The sequence below is a fragment of the Pristiophorus japonicus genome, chromosome 6 (genome assembly GCF_044704955.1).
Source record: "Pristiophorus japonicus isolate sPriJap1 chromosome 6, sPriJap1.hap1, whole genome shotgun sequence".
Lineage (NCBI taxonomy): Eukaryota > Metazoa > Chordata > Chondrichthyes > Pristiophoridae > Pristiophorus > Pristiophorus japonicus.
This window is the reverse complement of record NC_091982.1, coordinates 158,703,925-158,721,120: the sequence shown is the minus strand read 5'-3', so window position 1 is coordinate 158,721,120 and position 17,196 is coordinate 158,703,925. Positions and strand designations below refer to the sequence as shown.

At 51.5% G+C, this 17,196-nt stretch overlaps 1 protein-coding gene across 3 annotated transcripts in view; it reads left to right on the top strand.

Annotated features, from left to right (window-relative positions):
- The window catches only part of atg16l1 (ATG16 autophagy related 16-like 1 (S. cerevisiae)), a 51,528-nt gene extending 37,902 nt beyond the window's left edge, over positions 1–13,626 (top strand). For all 3 annotated transcript variants that reach the window (XM_070883326.1, XM_070883325.1, XM_070883327.1), the window contains 3 exons: positions 6,892–6,939; positions 8,417–8,518; positions 11,330–13,626. In XM_070883326.1, coding sequence (XP_070739427.1) covers positions 6,892–6,939; positions 8,417–8,518; positions 11,330–11,423 — 244 coding nt within the window. In that variant the 3' untranslated portion in view covers positions 11,424–13,626. The remainder of the gene's footprint in view (positions 1–6,891; positions 6,940–8,416; positions 8,519–11,329) is intronic.
- Positions 13,627–17,196: the final 3,570 nt, after the last annotated feature.

The window sequence follows — 17,196 nt, the reverse complement described above, 5'->3', positions numbered from 1 at the left end:
GGTGCCCCTCTCTATCCTGGGCGGTTGATTGGTGCCCCTCTCTGGCCCATGCTGTTGATTGGTGCCCCTCTCTGGCCTATGCTGTTGATTGGTGCCCCTCTCTGGCCTATGCTGTTGATTGGTGCCCCTCTCTGGCCTATGCTGTTGATTAGTGCCCCTCTCTGTCCCGTGTGGTTGATTGGTGCCCCTCTCTGGCCCATGTGGTTGATTGGTGCCCCTCTCTGTCCCATGTGGTTGATTGGTGCCCCTCTCTGTCCCATGTAGTTGATTGGTGCCCCTTTCTGTCCCATGTAGTTGATTGGTGCCCCTCTCTGGCCCATGTGGTTGATTGGTGCCCCTCTCTGGCCCATGTGGTTGATTGGTGCCCCTCTCTGGCCCATGTGGTTGATTGGTGCCCCTCTCTTGCCCATGTGGTTGATTGGTGCCCCTCTCTTGCCCATGTAGTTGATTGGTGCCCCTTTCTGTCCCGTGTGGTTGATTGGTGCCCCTCTCTGTCCCGTGTGGTTGATTGGTGCCCCTCTCTGGCCCATGTGGTGGATTGGTGCCCCTCTCTGGCCCATGTGGTTGATTGGTGCCCCTCTCTGTCCCATGTGGTTGATTGGTGCCCCTCTCTGTCCCATGTAGTTGATTGGTGCCCCTTTCTGTCCCATGTAGTTGATTGGTGCCCCTCTCTGGCCCATGTGGTTGATTGGTGCCCCTCTCTGGCCCATGTGGTTGATTGGTGCCCCTCTCTGGCCCATGTGGTTGATTGGTGCCCCTCTCTGGCCCGTGTGGTTGATTGGTGCCCCTCTCTGGCCTGTGTGGTTGATTGGTGCCCCTCTCTTGCCCATGTAGTTGATTGGTGCCCCTTTCTGTCCCGTGTGGTTGATTGGTGCCCCTCTCTATCCTGGGCGGTTGATTGGTGCCCCTCTCTGGCCCATGCTGTTGATTGGTGCCCCTCTCTGGCCTATGCTGTTGATTGGTGCCCCTCTCTGGCCTATGCTGTTGATTGGTGCCCCTCTCTGGCCTATGCTGTTGATTAGTGCCCCTCTCTGGCCCATGTGGTTGATTGGTGCCCCTCTCTGGCCCATGTGGTTGATTGGTGCCCCTCTCTGTCCCATGTGGTTGATTGGTGCCCCTCTCTGTCCCATGTAGTTGATTGGTGCCCCTTTCTGTCCCATGTAGTTGATTGGTGCCCCTCTCTGGCCCATGCTGTTGATTGGTGCCCCTCTCTGGCCTATGCTGTTGATTGGTGCCCCTCTCTGGCCTATGCTGTTGATTAGTGCCCCTCTCTGTCCCGTGTGGTTGATTGGTGCCCCTCTCTGGCCCATGTGGTTGATTGGTGCCCCTCTCTGTCCCATGTGGTTGATTGGTGCCCCTCTCTGTCCCATGTAGTTGATTGGTGCCCCTTTCTGTCCCATGTAGTTGATTGGTGCCCCTCTCTGGCCCATGTGGTTGATTGGTGCCCCTCTCTGGCCCATGTGGTTGATTGGTGCCCCTCTCTGGCCCATGTGGTTGATTGGTGCCCCTCTCTGTCCCGTGTGGTTGATTGGTGCCCCTCTCTGGCCCATGTGGTTGATTGGTGCCCCTCTCTGGCCCGTGTGGTTGATTGGTGCCCCTCTCTGGCCCATGTGGTTGATTGGTGCCCCTCTCTGGCCCGTGTGGTTGATTGGTGCCCCTCTCTTGCCCATGTAGTTGATTGGTGCCCCTTTCTGTCCCGTGTGGTTGATTGGTGCCCCTCTCTATCCTGGGCGGTTGATTGGTGCCCCTCTCTGGCCCATGCTGTTGATTGGTGCCCCTCTCTGGCCTATGCTGTTGATTGGTGCCCCTCTCTGGCCTATGCTGTTGATTGGTGCCCCTCTCTGGCCTATGCTGTTGATTAGTGCCCCTCTCTGTCCCGTGTGGTTGATTGGTGCCCCTCTCTGGCCCATGTGGTTGATTGGTGCCCCTCTCTTGCCCATGTGGTTGATTGGTGCCCCTCTCTTGCCCATGTAGTTGATTGGTGCCCCTTTCTGTCCCGTGTGGTTGATTGGTGCCCCTCTCTGTCCCGTGTGGTTGATTGGTGCCCCTCTCTGGCCCATGTGGTGGATTGGTGCCCCTCTCTGGCCCATGTGGTTGATTGGTGCCCCTCTCTGTCCCATGTGGTTGATTGGTGCCCCTCTCTGTCCCATGTAGTTGATTGGTGCCCCTTTCTGTCCCATGTAGTTGATTGGTGCCCCTCTCTGGCCCATGTGGTTGATTGGTGCCCCTCTCTGGCCCATGTGGTTGATTGGTGCCCCTCTCTGGCCCATGTGGTTGATTGGTGCCCCTCTCTTGCCCATGTGGTTGATTGGTGCCCCTCTCTGTCCCGTGTGGTTGATTGGTGCCCCTCTCTGGCCCATGTGGTTGATTGGTGCCCCTCTCTGGCCCATGTGGTTGATTGGTGCCCCTCTCTGGCCCATGTGGTTGATTGGTGCCCCTCTCTGGCCCGTGTGGTTGATTGGTGCCCCTCTCTTGCCCATGTAGTTGATTGGTGCCCCTTTCTGTCCCGTGTGGTTGATTGGTGCCCCTCTCTATCCTGGGCGGTTGATTGGTGCCCCTCTCTGGCCCATGCTGTTGATTGGTGCCCTTCTCTGGCCTATGCTGTTGATTGGTGCCCCTCTCTGGCCTATGCTGTTGATTGGTGCCCCTCTCTGGCCTATGCTGTTGATTAGTGCCCCTCTCTGTCCCGTGTGGTTGATTGGTGCCCCTCTCTGGCCCATGTGGTTGATTGGTGCCCCTCTCTGTCCCATGTGGTTGATTGGTGCCCCTCTCTGTCCCATGTAGTTGATTGGTGCCCCTTTCTGTCCCATGTAGTTGATTGGTGCCCCTCTCTGGCCCATGTGGTTGATTGGTGCCCCTCTCTGGCCCATGTGGTTGATTGGTGCCCCTCTCTGGCCCATGTGGTTGATTGGTGCCCCTCTCTTGCCCATGTGGTTGATTGGTGCCCCTCTCTTGCCCATGTAGTTGATTGGTGCCCCTTTCTGTCCCGTGTGGTTGATTGGTGCCCCTCTCTGTCCCGTGTGGTTGATTGGTGCCCCTCTCTGGCCCATGTGGTGGATTGGTGCCCCTCTCTGGCCCATGTGGTTGATTGGTGCCCCTCTCTGTCCCATGTGGTTGATTGGTGCCCCTCTCTGTCCCATGTAGTTGATTGGTGCCCCTTTCTGTCCCATGTAGTTGATTGGTGCCCCTCTCTGGCCCATGTGGTTGATTGGTGCCCCTCTCTGGCCCATGTGGTTGATTGGTGCCCCTCTCTGGCCCATGTGGTTGATTGGTGCCCCTCTCTGGCCCGTGTGGTTGATTGGTGCCCCTCTCTGGCCCGTGTGGTTGATTGGTGCCCCTCTCTTGCCCATGTAGTTGATTGGTGCCCCTTTCTGTCCCGTGTGGTTGATTGGTGCCCCTCTCTATCCTGGGCGGTTGATTGGTGCCCCTCTCTGGCCCATGCTGTTGATTGGTGCCCCTCTCTGGCCTATGCTGTTGATTGGTGCCCCTCTCTGGCCTATGCTGTTGATTGGTGCCCCTCTCTGGCCTATGCTGTTGATTAGTGCCCCTCTCTGGATCATGTGGTTGATTGGTGCCCCTCTCTGGCCCATGTGGTTGATTGGTGCCCCTCTCTGTCCCATGTGGTTGATTGGTGCCCCTCTCTGTCCCATGTAGTTGATTGGTGCCCCTTTCTGTCCCATGTAGTTGATTGGTGCCCCTCTCTGGCCCATGTGGTTGATTGGTGCCCCTCTCTGGCCCATGTGGTTGATTGGTGCCCCTCTCTGGCCCATGTGGTTGATTGGTGCCCCTCTCTTGCCCATGTGGTTGATTGGTGCCCCTCTCTTGCCCATGTAGTTGATTGGTGCCCCTTTCTGTCCCGTGTGGTTGATTGGTGCCCCTCTCTGTCCCGTGTGGTTGATTGGTGCCCCTCTCTGGCCCATGTGGTGGATTGGTGCCCCTCTCTGGCCCATGTGGTTGATTGGTGCCCCTCTCTGTCCCATGTGGTTGATTGGTGCCCCTCTCTGTCCCATGTTGTTGATTGGTGCCCCTTTCTGTCCCATGTAGTTGATTGGTGCCCCTCTCTGGCCCATGTGGTTGATTGGTGCCCCTCTCTGGCCCATGTGGTTGATTGGTGCCCCTCTCTGGCCCATGTGGTTGATTGGTGCCCCTCTCTTGCCCATGTGGTTGATTGGTGCCCCTCTCTGTCCCGTGTGGTTGATTGGTGCCCCTCTCTGGCCCATGTGGTTGATTGGTGCCCCTCTCTGGCCCATGTGGTTGATTGGTGCCCCTCTCTGGCCCATGTGGTTGATTGGTGCCCCTCTCTGGCCCGTGTGGTTGATTGGTGCCCCTCTCTTGCCCATGTAGTTGATTGGTGCCCCTTTCTGTCCCGTGTGGTTGATTGGTGCCCCTCTCTATCCTGGGCGGTTGATTGGTGCCCCTCTCTGGCCAATGCTGTTGATTGGTGCCCCTCTCTGGCCTATGCTGTTGATTGGTGCCCCTCTCTGGCCTATGCTGTTGATTAGTGCCCCTCTCTGGATCATGTGGTTGATTGGTGCCCCTCTCTGGCCCATGTGGTTGATTGGTGCCCCTCTCTGTCCCATGTGGTTGATTGGTGCCCCTCTCTGTCCCATGTAGTTGATTGGTGCCCCTTTCTGTCCCATGTAGTTGATTGGTGCCCCTCTCTGGCCCATGTGGTTGATTGGTGCCCCTCTCTGGCCCATGTGGTTGATTGGTGCCCCTCTCTGGCCCATGTGGTTGATTGGTGCCCCTCTCTTGCCCATGTGGTTGATTGGTGCCCCTCTCTTGCCCATGTAGTTGATTGGTGCCCCTTTCTGTCCCGTGTGGTTGATTAGTGCCCCTCTCTGTCCCGTGTGGTTGATTGGTGCCCCTCTCTGGCCCATGTGGTGGATTGGTGCCCCTCTCTGGCCCATGTGGTTGATTGGTGCCCCTCTCTGTCCCATGTGGTTGATTGGTGCCCCTCTCTGTCCCATGTTGTTGATTGGTGCCCCTTTCTGTCCCATGTAGTTGATTGGTGCCCCTCTCTGGCCCATGTGGTTGATTGGTGCCCCTCTCTGGCCCATGTGGTTGATTGGTGCCCCTCTCTGGCCCATGTGGTTGATTGGTGCCCCTCTCTTGCCCATGTGGTTGATTGGTGCCCCTCTCTGTCCCGTGTGGTTGATTGGTGCCCCTCTCTGGCCCATGTGGTTGATTGGTGCCCCTCTCTGGCCCATGTGGTTGATTGGTGCCCCTCTCTGGCCCATGTGGTTGATTGGTGCCCCTCTCTGGCCCGTGTGGTTGATTGGTGCCCCTCTCTTGCCCATGTAGTTGATTGGTGCCCCTTTCTGTCCCGTGTGGTTGATTGGTGCCCCTCTCTATCCTGGGCGGTTGATTGGTGCCCCTCTCTGGCCAATGCTGTTGATTGGTGCCCCTCTCTGGCCTATGCTGTTGATTGGTGCCCCTCTCTGGCCTATGCTGTTGATTGGTGCCCCTCTCTGGCCTATGCTGTTGATTAGTGCCCCTCTCTGTCCCGTGTGGTTGATTGGTGCCCCTCTCTGGCCCATGTGGTTGATTGGTGCCCCTCTCTGTCCCATGTGGTTGATTGGTGCCCCTCTCTGTCCCATGTAGTTGATTGGTGCCCCTTTCTGTCCCATGTAGTTGATTGGTGCCCCTCTCTGGCCCATGTGGTTGATTGGTGCCCCTCTCTGGCCCATGTGGTTGATTGGTGCCCCTCTCTGGCCCATGTGGTTGATTGGTGCCCCTCTCTTGCCCATGTGGTTGATTGGTGCCCCTCTCTTGCCCATGTAGTTGATTGGTGCCCCTTTCTGTCCCGTGTGGTTGATTGGTGCCCCTCTCTGTCCCGTGTGGTTGATTGGTGCCCCTCTCTGGCCCATGTGGTGGATTGGTGCCCCTCTCTGGCCCATGTGGTTGATTGGTGCCCCTCTCTGTCCCATGTGGTTGATTGGTGCCCCTCTCTGTCCCATGTAGTTGATTGGTGCCCCTTTCTGTCCCATGTAGTTGATTGGTGCCCCTCTCTGGCCCATGTGGTTGATTGGTGCCCCTCTCTGGCCCATGTGGTTGATTGGTGCCCCTCTCTTGCCCATGTGGTTGATTGGTGCCCCTCTCTGTCCCGTGTGGTTGATTGGTGCCCCTCTCTGGCCCATGTGGTTGATTGGTGCCCCTCTCTGGCCCATGTGGTTGATTGGTGCCCCTCTCTGGCCCATGTGGTTGATTGGTGCCCCTCTCTGGCCCGTGTGGTTGATTGGTGCCCCTCTCTTGCCCATGTAGTTGATTGGTGCCCCTTTCTGTCCCGTGTGGTTGATTGGTGCCCCTCTCTATCCTGGGCGGTTGATTGGTGCCCCTCTCTGGCCCATGCTGTTGATTGGTGCCCCTCTCTGGCCTATGCTGTTGATTGGTGCCCCTCTCTGGCCTATGCTGTTGATTGGTGCCCCTCTCTGGCCTATGCTGTTGATTAGTGCCCCTCTCTGTCCCGTGTGGTTGATTGGTGCCCCTCTCTGGCCCGTGTGGTTGATTGGTACCCCTCTCTGGTCCATGTGGTTGATTGGTACCCCTCTCTGGTCCATGTGGTTGATTGGTGCCCCTCTCTGGTCCATGTGGTTGATTGGTACCCCTCTCTGGCCCGTGTGGTTGATTGGTACCCCTCTCTGGTCCATGTTGTTAATTGGTGCCTCTCTCTGGCCCGTGTGGTTGATTGGTGCCCCTCTCTGGCCCGTGTGGTTGATTGGTGCCCCTCTCTGGTCCATGTGGTTGATTGGTGCCTCTCTCTGGCCCGTGTGGTTGATTGGTGCCCCTCTCTGGCCCGTGTGGTTGATTGGTGCCCCTCTCTGGCCCGTGTGATTGATTGGTGTCCCATTCTCTGCTGTCTCTGACCCTGTACAATCTCTTTCTGCGCAGTTCGGAAGGATTCAAGTGCGGATCAGATTGGACAAGAGTAACGTTCAGGTAATTAAGCTCTAACTGGCATTGATCTGTGAACTAGCAGATATTCATCGTGTTTTAGTAAAGCAAGAAGGGGTGGGGGATAAAGCACTGCACATACTCCAGGTGTGTCAGATAGGATCACACTTCCCGTGTGTCTGATCACATTGCGCAGCTTCAGGTGCGTCCGATCACACTGTTTGACGGCACACAGTGGAGGATTTGATTTGAGAGGGGTTCATTTTTTAACTTTCCAGCATGAGGGACTCCTTGAAATATTGATCCTCTCACAAATCCTTTATCCTAGAATCTCTACGGCTGTGTCAGAGCAACATTAACGAAAGAGCATCTCTCAAATTTGTACCCGTGTTGGTTTATCAGGTGCACTGACCGGATTCATGTTATAACCTCGGGACCCCACCATTTGAAAGTGAAAGGCTGCTTCACATAACATTAAATATCTTCTGCTCCTGATGATGAGAGCATTGAATGGCAGCCCCTTGGTTTAGATGACCATGGAAAGTACCAATGGTGCTTCACTTCCTGCCTCCAACCCAAACTGACGGCTGGTGGCAAAGCTAAATGGGCCCCACTGGCATCTGATTGGGCCTGCTCTCTGGGACCTGAGCCCTCAGCCAACCTGGCCATGCAGGGATATATTTGTACTGCTGATGGCCTGTGCAGGCATTCCAGCAACTTGGGGGAAGGTGGTCAGGACCACTGGCTCAGGTAGAATTGAGTTTATGTTTTCTTGTTGCTATTATAAATGAATATAATATAAATTAAATGAGTAATTTAGGAACTGATGGTACAATTAATGGAAGTAGGTTGAGCTGGTTGCAGTAATGTAACGGAAACATCAAACACGTGGAATTTTCAGATGCTTGTCTGAGCTGGAGATTCATAGGCCATTGTTGAGTGTCAGGCTGATGATTGATCGATCTTTGCAGAGTACAAAACAGCCTATGAATCTATTAACCAGTCGAACATTGAGAACAAAAGCTCATTATTTTAATTCTTGGATGTGGCAAATGTTGCTTGGCCACTTCAGAGGCAGTTAAAGTCAACCACGTTGGTATGGGACTGGAGTCACATTGGCCAGACTGGGTAAGGACAGAAGGTTTCCTTCTCTAAAGGAAATCAGTGAACCAGTTGTGTTTTTACATGGCTTCTTCTTTCCAGATTATTCTCTTTTGAACTGAATTCAAATTCTCAAACTGCCATGGTAGGATTTGAACTCTCATTCTCAGAATTATTAGTCCAATAACATAACTGCTACACTACCGTACGTACCCCTTGCCCTGTTAAATCCTCCAGAGGCTTTCATTATAAGACAGCCCATTAGCAAAATAAACAGCCGTGTCACTGCTCCTCAAATTGAGGGATTCAATCATTAACCCTGCAGTGTGACACTACCCTGTAACATACTGTGTGCAACTTGTATTCAAGAATTACCATCCCTCTGAAATCACTCGTCACCACTTTGCTCTTTTCTTTCCAGTCCAGATGGGAAGTTTGTGGCTGCTGGCTCCTCCGATGGGACAGTTTATGTGTGGAGCGTTGAATCTGGGAAGATAGAAAGAACTCTAGGAAAGCACCACAGGTTTGTCACAGACTGGCTGCTGAGGTTATGCTGGGACAGTTGTTTATGACGCTGTGTTGACCTGATTGAAGAATTTTTCACCTGCCCTCGAGGCGATTGTTGAGGGACCTTTCACTGCCCTCGAGGGGATTGTTGAGCGACCTTTCACTGCCCTCGAGGGGATTGTTGAGGGACATTTCACTGCCCTCGAGCAGTGTGTTGTGGGCACTCGCTGCCCTCGAGCGGTTTAAGGGCACTCGCTGCCCCCGAGCGGTTTAAGGGCACTCGCTGCCCCCGAGCGGTTTAAGGGCACTCGCTGCCCCCGAGCGGTTTAAGGGCACTCGCTGCCCCCGAGCGGTTTAAGGGCACTCGCTGCCCCCGAGCGGTTTAAGGGCACTCGCTGCCCCCGAGCGGTTTAAGGGCACTCGCTGCCCCCGAGCGGTTTAAGGGCACTCGCTGCCCCCAAGCAGTGTATTGCAGGCGCTCGCTGCCACTCGAGCGGTGTGTAAGGACCCACTTCAGGCTACCATAAGCTCAGTTGTTCAAAGTGTGCATTCTGCACTATTTCATTTGTGGTCCAGTATCCTCTCCTCGCCTGAAGGTGTTGACTTTTGCTGGGAAGCAATGCCACAGGGCTGGCAGTGTCCCAGTATCTTGCCCAAGTGGCCATTCTTCATGCGTAGGCCTAGACTGCGAATGTCTAATAGACCGTGAGGGGCATCACAGCTAACCTCAATCCTGTCCACAGCTGACATGCTCAGACAGGCACTCACCAGCGGAATTCCGTGGATATTGATTCAGAGGTGGAATCTGGCTGATATTTAAGGACTAGTCTTCCAAGTTCCATCAGAGAATTCGGGTAGCTAACTGTGCCCCGGAGTACTACGGCTTGCCTGGTTCAGGTGTAGGGTTACTCAATCTGCCATGGAGTTGACAAGGTTCATGATCTTCCAGCACTAGGTGTGCTATGTTAGAGCTAGCTGAACCCCAAAGGTACCCCCTTTACTTCTCCCTTCCCCTCGCCCCCAAACGAGAGTAGTCACTCAGTCATCAGGCCACGAACCCAGGTCCGAGGAGAGCGGTGTTTAATAAGATCATAAGAAATAGGCGCAGGAGTAGGCCATTTGACCTCTCGAGCCTGCTCCGCCATTCAATAAGATCATGGCTCTGATCTTGGCCTCAATTCCACTTCCCCGCCAGCTCCCCATAACCCTTGACTCCCTTATCATTCAAAAAAATCTGTCTATCTCTACCTTAAATATATTCAATGACCCAGCCTCCACAGCTCTCTGGGGAAGAGAATTCCAAAGATTTACCACCCTCTGAGAAGAAATTTCTCCTCATTTCCATTTTAAATGGGCTGAAATTATGCCCCCTAATTTTAGATTCCCCCACGAGGGGAAATATCCTCTCCGCATCTACCTTGTCGAACCCCTTCAGAATTTTGTGTGTTTCAATAAGATCCCTTCATTCTTCTAAACTCCAATGAGTATAGGCCCAACCTTTCTTCATAAGACAACCCCTTCATCTCAGGAATCAACCTCGTGAGGCTTCTCTGAACTGCCTCCAATGCAAGTATATCCCTCCTTAAATAAGGAGACCAAAACTGTATGCAATACTCCAGGTGTGGTCTTACCAACACCCTGTACAGTTGTAGCAGGACTTCTCTGCTTTTATACTCTATCCCCTTGCAATAAAGGCCAACAGTCCATTGGCCTTCCTGATTACTTGCTGTACCTGCACACTAACTTTTTGTGTTTCATGCACAAGGACCCCCAGATCCTGCTGTACCTCAGCATTTTGTAATCTCTCCCATTTAAATAATAATTTGCTTTTTTGTTTTTCCTACCAAAGTGGATAACCTCACATTACCCCACATTATACTCCATCTGCCAGATTTTTGCCCACTCATTTAGCCTATCTATATTCCTTTGCTTTTCCACCTATCTTTGTATCATCCAGATGACCAAATCAATCTGCTTATTTGCTCCATTTGCCCTGCACCAAAAAAAGACCTATCTAAAGGCGCTGTGCAGTGACATCATTGGTCAGTCAGAGAACGACTGCAGAGAGTGGATTTCTCCTTGTGCCTTTTGTCTCTCTCTGCTTAATTGTGCTGTTTACTGTAGAGCAGATGGAGCTGCAGTTTTCCCTCTTCAGGTTCCAAATTGTGCTAGCTTGGCTCAGTTAGTGGCACACTGACCTCTGACCTCTGGTTCAAGCCCCAATTCAAGACTTGTGCTCCGAATCTAGGCTGACACAGTGCAGTGCTGAGGGGCGTGCTCTGTTAAACCGAAGCCCTGTCTACCTGTTCAGGTGGATGCAAACGATCATGTGGTACTATTGAAGGAAGAGCAGGGAGTTCTCCTGGCGACCTGGCCAGCTCGATCAGCTCCACCAAAGCAGGTTAACTAGTCACTTCTCTTGTTGCTGTTTGTGAAATGTTGCTGTGCAAATTAGCTGTTGCATTTGCCTACATAAAATTGATTATTTAAAAAAAATAATGAATTGCCTGTGAAGCGCTTTCAGGACTTCCTGAAGACATGAAAGGCACTACAAAATTGCAGTTGCTCTTCTCCCCCCACCCCCCTTTTTTTTTAAGTGGTAGTTTTCCTCTCCTGAAGATATTTGGGGAAATTTTAACAAGTAAATGCACTTGACACTTGGAGCGAGTGAGGATATGGGCAACAGAGTTTTGGATGATTTCAGGTTTATGGAGGGGGCAAGGTGGGAGACAGGCCAGCACAGCGTGTGCGTTGCAATGAGCGAGGTGTGATTAAAAATGCTAAACTGAATCGCTGACCCTTTCTCGTACTCCTTTCTCCGGTTCAGCTCCTCCGTAAATGCCGTGTCATGGTCGCCGTCTGGGGAGCACGTGATCAGTGTGGACAAAGGAAGCCGCGTGGTACTCTGGTCAGAGGCTTGATGTAACGTGACCGCAAGACGGCGGGACGCTGCCCTTGTACACAACGCACCTTCCAGCCGTGCGCAGGCCTGGCGCACGGTGTGGCAGAGTGAGTCCCCTCCTGTATATCAGCACCACCGGAAGGGCATTCAAACAACGCGATGGTGAACTTTTGTATATTTACAATCATTCGCGAGAAGCACGCTCTCCTGCTGCTGGAGTATATCGCTTTAGGAACTATGCGCAGGGTCTGTGCCGTGCACCAGCTGCTGTGATTGACCGGAACGTGGAGCCATCCTACTTGACCTGGGTTAGCCATCCAAGGTGCCCAGCTGTTTACTCTGCTCACTGCTTCCATTTTGTTGTTTCCCCCCCCCCCCCTCCGCCATTGACGTGGCAACAGGCATAATGTGACTGCTTTACCTCCCTTCCTTCCTGGATAAATATGTCAAGCTTTATTTCTTTGGAAGACATGGGAAAAGAATGTTCTGATAGCGAGAGTGATTACAGATGGTGTATGTTTAAGTTCCTCTGTTGGTGAAGTAGCTTGAAGTGATAGATAGTTGTGTTGTAGTGCTGGAGGAGGGGTGTTGTGTGGTTTTGTCTATTCCGTGAGGGAGCTATAAACCATGTGTGAGAATGTTCCCCTGAGAGAGCAATTTTACTCGCTACGACCGAGAGAACAGGCATTTCCTTTCTAATTTGTTCTTTGGATGTGGGTGACACTGGAAAGGCCACATTTATTGCCTGTCACCAATTGCCCTTAGCCTTGAATCGTGGCATCCTTGTGGTGATTATATTCCCACAGTGGTGGTAAGTAGGGGGCATGAGCCACCCATCGGTATTTCCCAACAATTGGACAATCTGGGCACAGTGACATTGGTAGCAGAGCTACACAATCACCCTCTGTTTATCTTCAGTAACACACTGATCAGTCTCCCTCCTTACTGTTTAATCTCACGCTCTATGTTCCATAATTTGCCCTAAATTGGCAATGTTTACGCTCTGTGACACATTGCTCAATCTTATTCGCTCTGTTTATATTCAGTAAGTCGATCTCCCCACTCACTCTCTTTAATTTGCACCCTTTGACAGAAGGCCAGCTTCCAGGCTTTGCACTTTGGAATGTGCATCTCTGGAGCAGGTCAGAGTGATCGCGAGCCTGCTGCTCCAATTGTCTTCTCTGAAGCCTGAGTGCTGAGGGCACTGCCAGTCTAATATAAACTCTACAGATAAGGTGGTCCCAGGATGGATTCCCAGCCTGTGCTCGGAGCTGGTATTTGAGGCAGCGGTTTGGAGCGTTAAAGTTGGCCTCAGTGGCCCGGGCTAGGCAGAGGAAAGATCACCAGGGTTCCCGGGCCCGATCATTACACACTGACTCCTGCTGGAAAATACATTGGGTGGGGGGAAGCGTTTAGCTTTGCTGTGATGCCCCCCATGGTCTGTCAGCACTCGCTGTCTAGGCACACATATTTAGACTGAGCACTTAATCAAGACACTAGAAGTTGCCCATGGAACTGTACCCCAGCAGGAGTCCGTGCCTTCAGAAGAGATGGGGGGAAAGCTGTGTTTAAAGTATAAGTACACTAACTTCAAACAGCACGTGTTATAGCTACATAGTCTGCCACATAGAACAAAACAAGGTCGTTGTTAGGAGGCTTCAGAAGATGTGCACTCCTTATAATTTCATGTGGCTCATGCTCAGATCTAAGATTCTATTGAACTATGTAACTCATGCCAGTCCCACCTCTCATTACCAATAGCCTATGCAAAACTGAAGAGGAACCAGCAATATGTCCGGTTACCGAGCAGTGTTTCCACTATTGAGCAGCAAGAGCCTGACTACGTTTAGTGCTTTGGAAAGGATGCTCAATGGTAGACAGATCAAAAGAAAAACCGTGCGCGCACAGCAGGTCCTTGGGTATGTGAGAGGCAGCGGGAGCTCACCGGTCACTATACACTATTTGTCACAACACACACACAATTTCTGGAGACTAGATTGTAGTTGTGATGTGGGCTTCTGGGATCTGTGTTTAAATCCGGTCCTGACCAATGGGGTGAGAGCTGGTCGTACGGGTCTTGTATAGAAGGTCACTTGTAGCCCAGTTCCTGTTGGGTATAGGGCCACAGGAGAACATTTCCCATAATTTGCACTAAATTGACAGTCAGGCTCAGAGATACCTGATATGGGACATGGAAAAAGTTCTCAGCAGTGAAGTGGGGGGAGTGGGGGGGGTGGGGGGGGGCGGTCATTTTGTTTACATCTAACCTGTGCTGTACCTGACCCAGGAGTGCTTGGTGGAAAAATGTAGAGGGAGCTTTACTCTGCAACCCATCGGTATCTGACCTGGGAGTATTTGTTGGGACCTTGCACAGGGAGTTGTATGTGATCTTGGAATGCTTGATGGGGCAATGTGGAGGGAGCAGAACTCTGTATCTAACCTGGGATTGCTTTTTGCAACAGTGTAGCTTTACTCTTGTGTCTATCCCGTGCTGAACCCAAGCTGGGTCAGGTACACAGTTTAAATAGAGAGTAAATCTCCCTCTGTGTCTCAGCTCCAGCCTTGCTGTATGCTAACTGCACCGTTGGAGGAATGTTTGTCCTGGGCCCAATTCTCATCAGGAACTGAGACTGTGCAAACTCACTTCACATGAGATTAAAGTTTTAAAAAAAAGGCAAACTTTCAACTTTTCATCCCCTCAGACTTGTTGGTGAAGGCCAGTAGCAAATCCACTGCATCATCCAGTCCCTCATTGCTGGCCTTTTTATATAGACAAATGAATCAAAATAAAACCTTCAACAACAAACCCCATGTATTGTTCACCAGAGGAGCCTCCAACTGCCAGCTCTTTGCTGCTTGACCATCACAGTGAGCTTTGGCAGTGCTGAGGGGCTTTTCAGTCTGTGGGCATCAGCCAGGTAGCTCTGTTCTACATGTGAAAATGCTCATATCAAACAATGTTTGAGTCTAGTTTCTGGTCCCATCTTTGTTGCATTGCTAGCGTAACATTTCCGCCTGTTGCGAGGTAACCCTGCTGAGATCGGGGGTGGGGGATGCATGTTCATTAATGCAACGGACTAGCCCCCTGGAGGTCAAGGCTTCGCACCTTTCTCATGGCTGCACCTTAGATGTTCAAATATCAGGGACCTGTAATTTACTACTGATCCGCGTTGGGGGGTGGGGGGGGGGAGAAAGAGTTCTCCAATTTGTTCAGATTGCCCTTTGCTTAACTGCCTGTTGTCAGTGTGGGCCACTCGAGTTGGGAAGAGCTGCAGCTGAATCCACAGATCCAATACCTTCCTTGGCTCCTAGTTTTACCAAATGCGCTATTAAGAAATTGCTTGCGCTGTGACTGCAGACAGATTTGTGCTCCTGTCCTGTGGTAGAGAGCAATGATGGCAGGATCCGACCTTTGTTCTGTGTGCGTAGTTAAGTGGCATGTTCCAATTACCTCATTTGTATCAACGCTTTAAGAGTGCTCTCCACAAAGTCTTATTTGCACTTTATATTTTTTGTCTGAAGAGCGCGGCACTGTAACTGCCTCGTCGCCTGGCTGAGATTCAGCTCGCTCGGCGTGGCTGAATCCCATGTAATCACTACCGACTTGCTCTGTAAATCTGCCAGTGCTGCTTCATTACAAATGGTTTTTAAAAAATAAAGTGAATTCTAAAAGCTACACCCACGTCAAGTTCTGAACCGCCATCTCTCCAGCACAGCTTCAACCGATGTTTCCTTCTGCAGTTTAAAAAAAAATGTGTATAAATGTTTGAGCCAATTTGAGGGTAAAGCTGTTTTTAAATTGTCTGTAGAGCCCCTTTCTCACCCCTCTTTCTCTCCCCCAACCCTCGGCTTTAATGGCTCAGTGGTTAAAAGCTCCACCTAGTGTGGTACAGAACCACAAGGAGCAGTGGAACATGGTTTTGGTGTGGTACTGAGCCACATCATACAGCAAAGGAGGTGGCCATTCGGCCCATCGTAGTCTGTGCCGTGCAGCAGGAGTGTGTGGACCCTGTCTATGCTGAGTTAGCTGGTGTCACCTGAATAACCAGTTATGACACTTTCATTGGCAATAGTACCTTCAGGGGGGGAAGGGGGGGGGCGCGCAGAGGGATCTCTGTTCTTGATACCTAGTGGGGGTCTGCACATTGAGTGAGAACAGAAATCGATGTTATACTCCTCGTGTTTGAATAACTTGCCAAGACTCATTACCTAGGCTCGCATTAGGACTGGCCACTTGGGGCAGTCATTAAATGTTTGAGCACCGATTGGCCTTTTAGTCATCAAATAATAAGAACTTTTATTTATATAGCGCCTTTATGCAGCCCCTGCATGCGGGTTTAATTGGGATGGGATAACTTTTATTTATATGCCGACTTTAACGTAGTTAAAAAGTCCCAAGGTGCTTCACAACAGTGTTACAGACAAACAGATAAATTGGACACCAAGCCACAGAGGAGAAATGAAGGCAGATGACCAAACACTTGTTTAAAGAGATAGGTTTTAAGGAGCGTCTTAAAGGGGGAAAGAGTTAGAGAGGCAGAGAGGTTTACGGAGGGAGTTCCAGAGCTTAGGGCCCAGGCAGCTGAAGGCACGTCCATCGATGGTTGAGCAGTTATAATCAGGGATGTTCAAGAGGCCAGAATTTGAGGAGCGCAGACATCTTGTGGGGTTGTGAGGCTGAAAAAGATTACAGAGATAAGGAGAGGCAAGTCCATGGAGTGATTTGTAAACAAGGATGAAAATTTTGAAATCAACAGGGAACCAATGTAGGCCAGAAAGCACAGGGGTGATGAGTGATCTTGACTAGTGCGGGTTAGTACACGGGCTGCTGAGTTTTGGTTGACTTCAAGTTTATGTAATGTGAAATGTGGAAGGCCGGCCAGGAGTGAGTTGGAATAGTCAAGTCTAGAAGTAACAAAGGCATGAATGAGGGTTTCAGCAGCAGAAGAGCTGAGGCAGGGGCGGAGACGGGCAATGTTATGGAGATGGCAAAAGGCGGTTTTAGTTACATCGCGGATATGTGGCTGGAAACTCATTTCAGGTTCAAATATGACACCTAGGTTGCGAACAGTCTGGTTCACCCTCAGATTGCAAGGGAGAGGGATGGAGTCAGTGGTTAGGGGACGCAGTTTGTGGCGGGTCCAAATCCGGGTTGGTGCCTTTCTCCATGAGGTACCAAGTTTAATCCCACACTCCTGTTTGTTTCCCATGCACTTTAATGTTAACCTAGTCTAAACCCACTCTTACCCTACCCTTTGATATTCCTTTTTCAAACAACTATCTAGTATTCTGATGAGGCTCAAGTAGCATGTTATTAAGTGTCAGACTTGACTAGTGAAAGCACACTCGCCTTGGCCTCATGCTAAAGGCTTGAGCACATAAACTAGACTGACACTTCAGTGCAGCACTGAGGGAGTGCTGCATTGTCAGAAGTGCCACCTTTCACAGGAGAGGTTAAACCGAGGCCCAGTCTACTCTTGGATGGATGTAAAAGATCCCATAGCCCTAGTCAAAGAAGAGTAAAGGAGCTTTCCCGGTGTCCTGGCCAATATTGCTGGTGTAGCGTGCTGGAGGTTACAGAAAGAGGGAGGGACAAGGCCATGGCTGGATTTAATTACGAGAGTGATCAGGATTTGGTGCTGGGCAGCAGAGTTTTTGAAGAACTGAAGTTTATGGAGGAGAGTCTGCCAGGAGTGCTTTGCAATATTCATAGAAACATAGAAAATAGGTGCAGGAGTCGGCCATCCGGCCCTTCGAGCCTGCACCGCGATTCAATGAGTTCATGGCTGAAC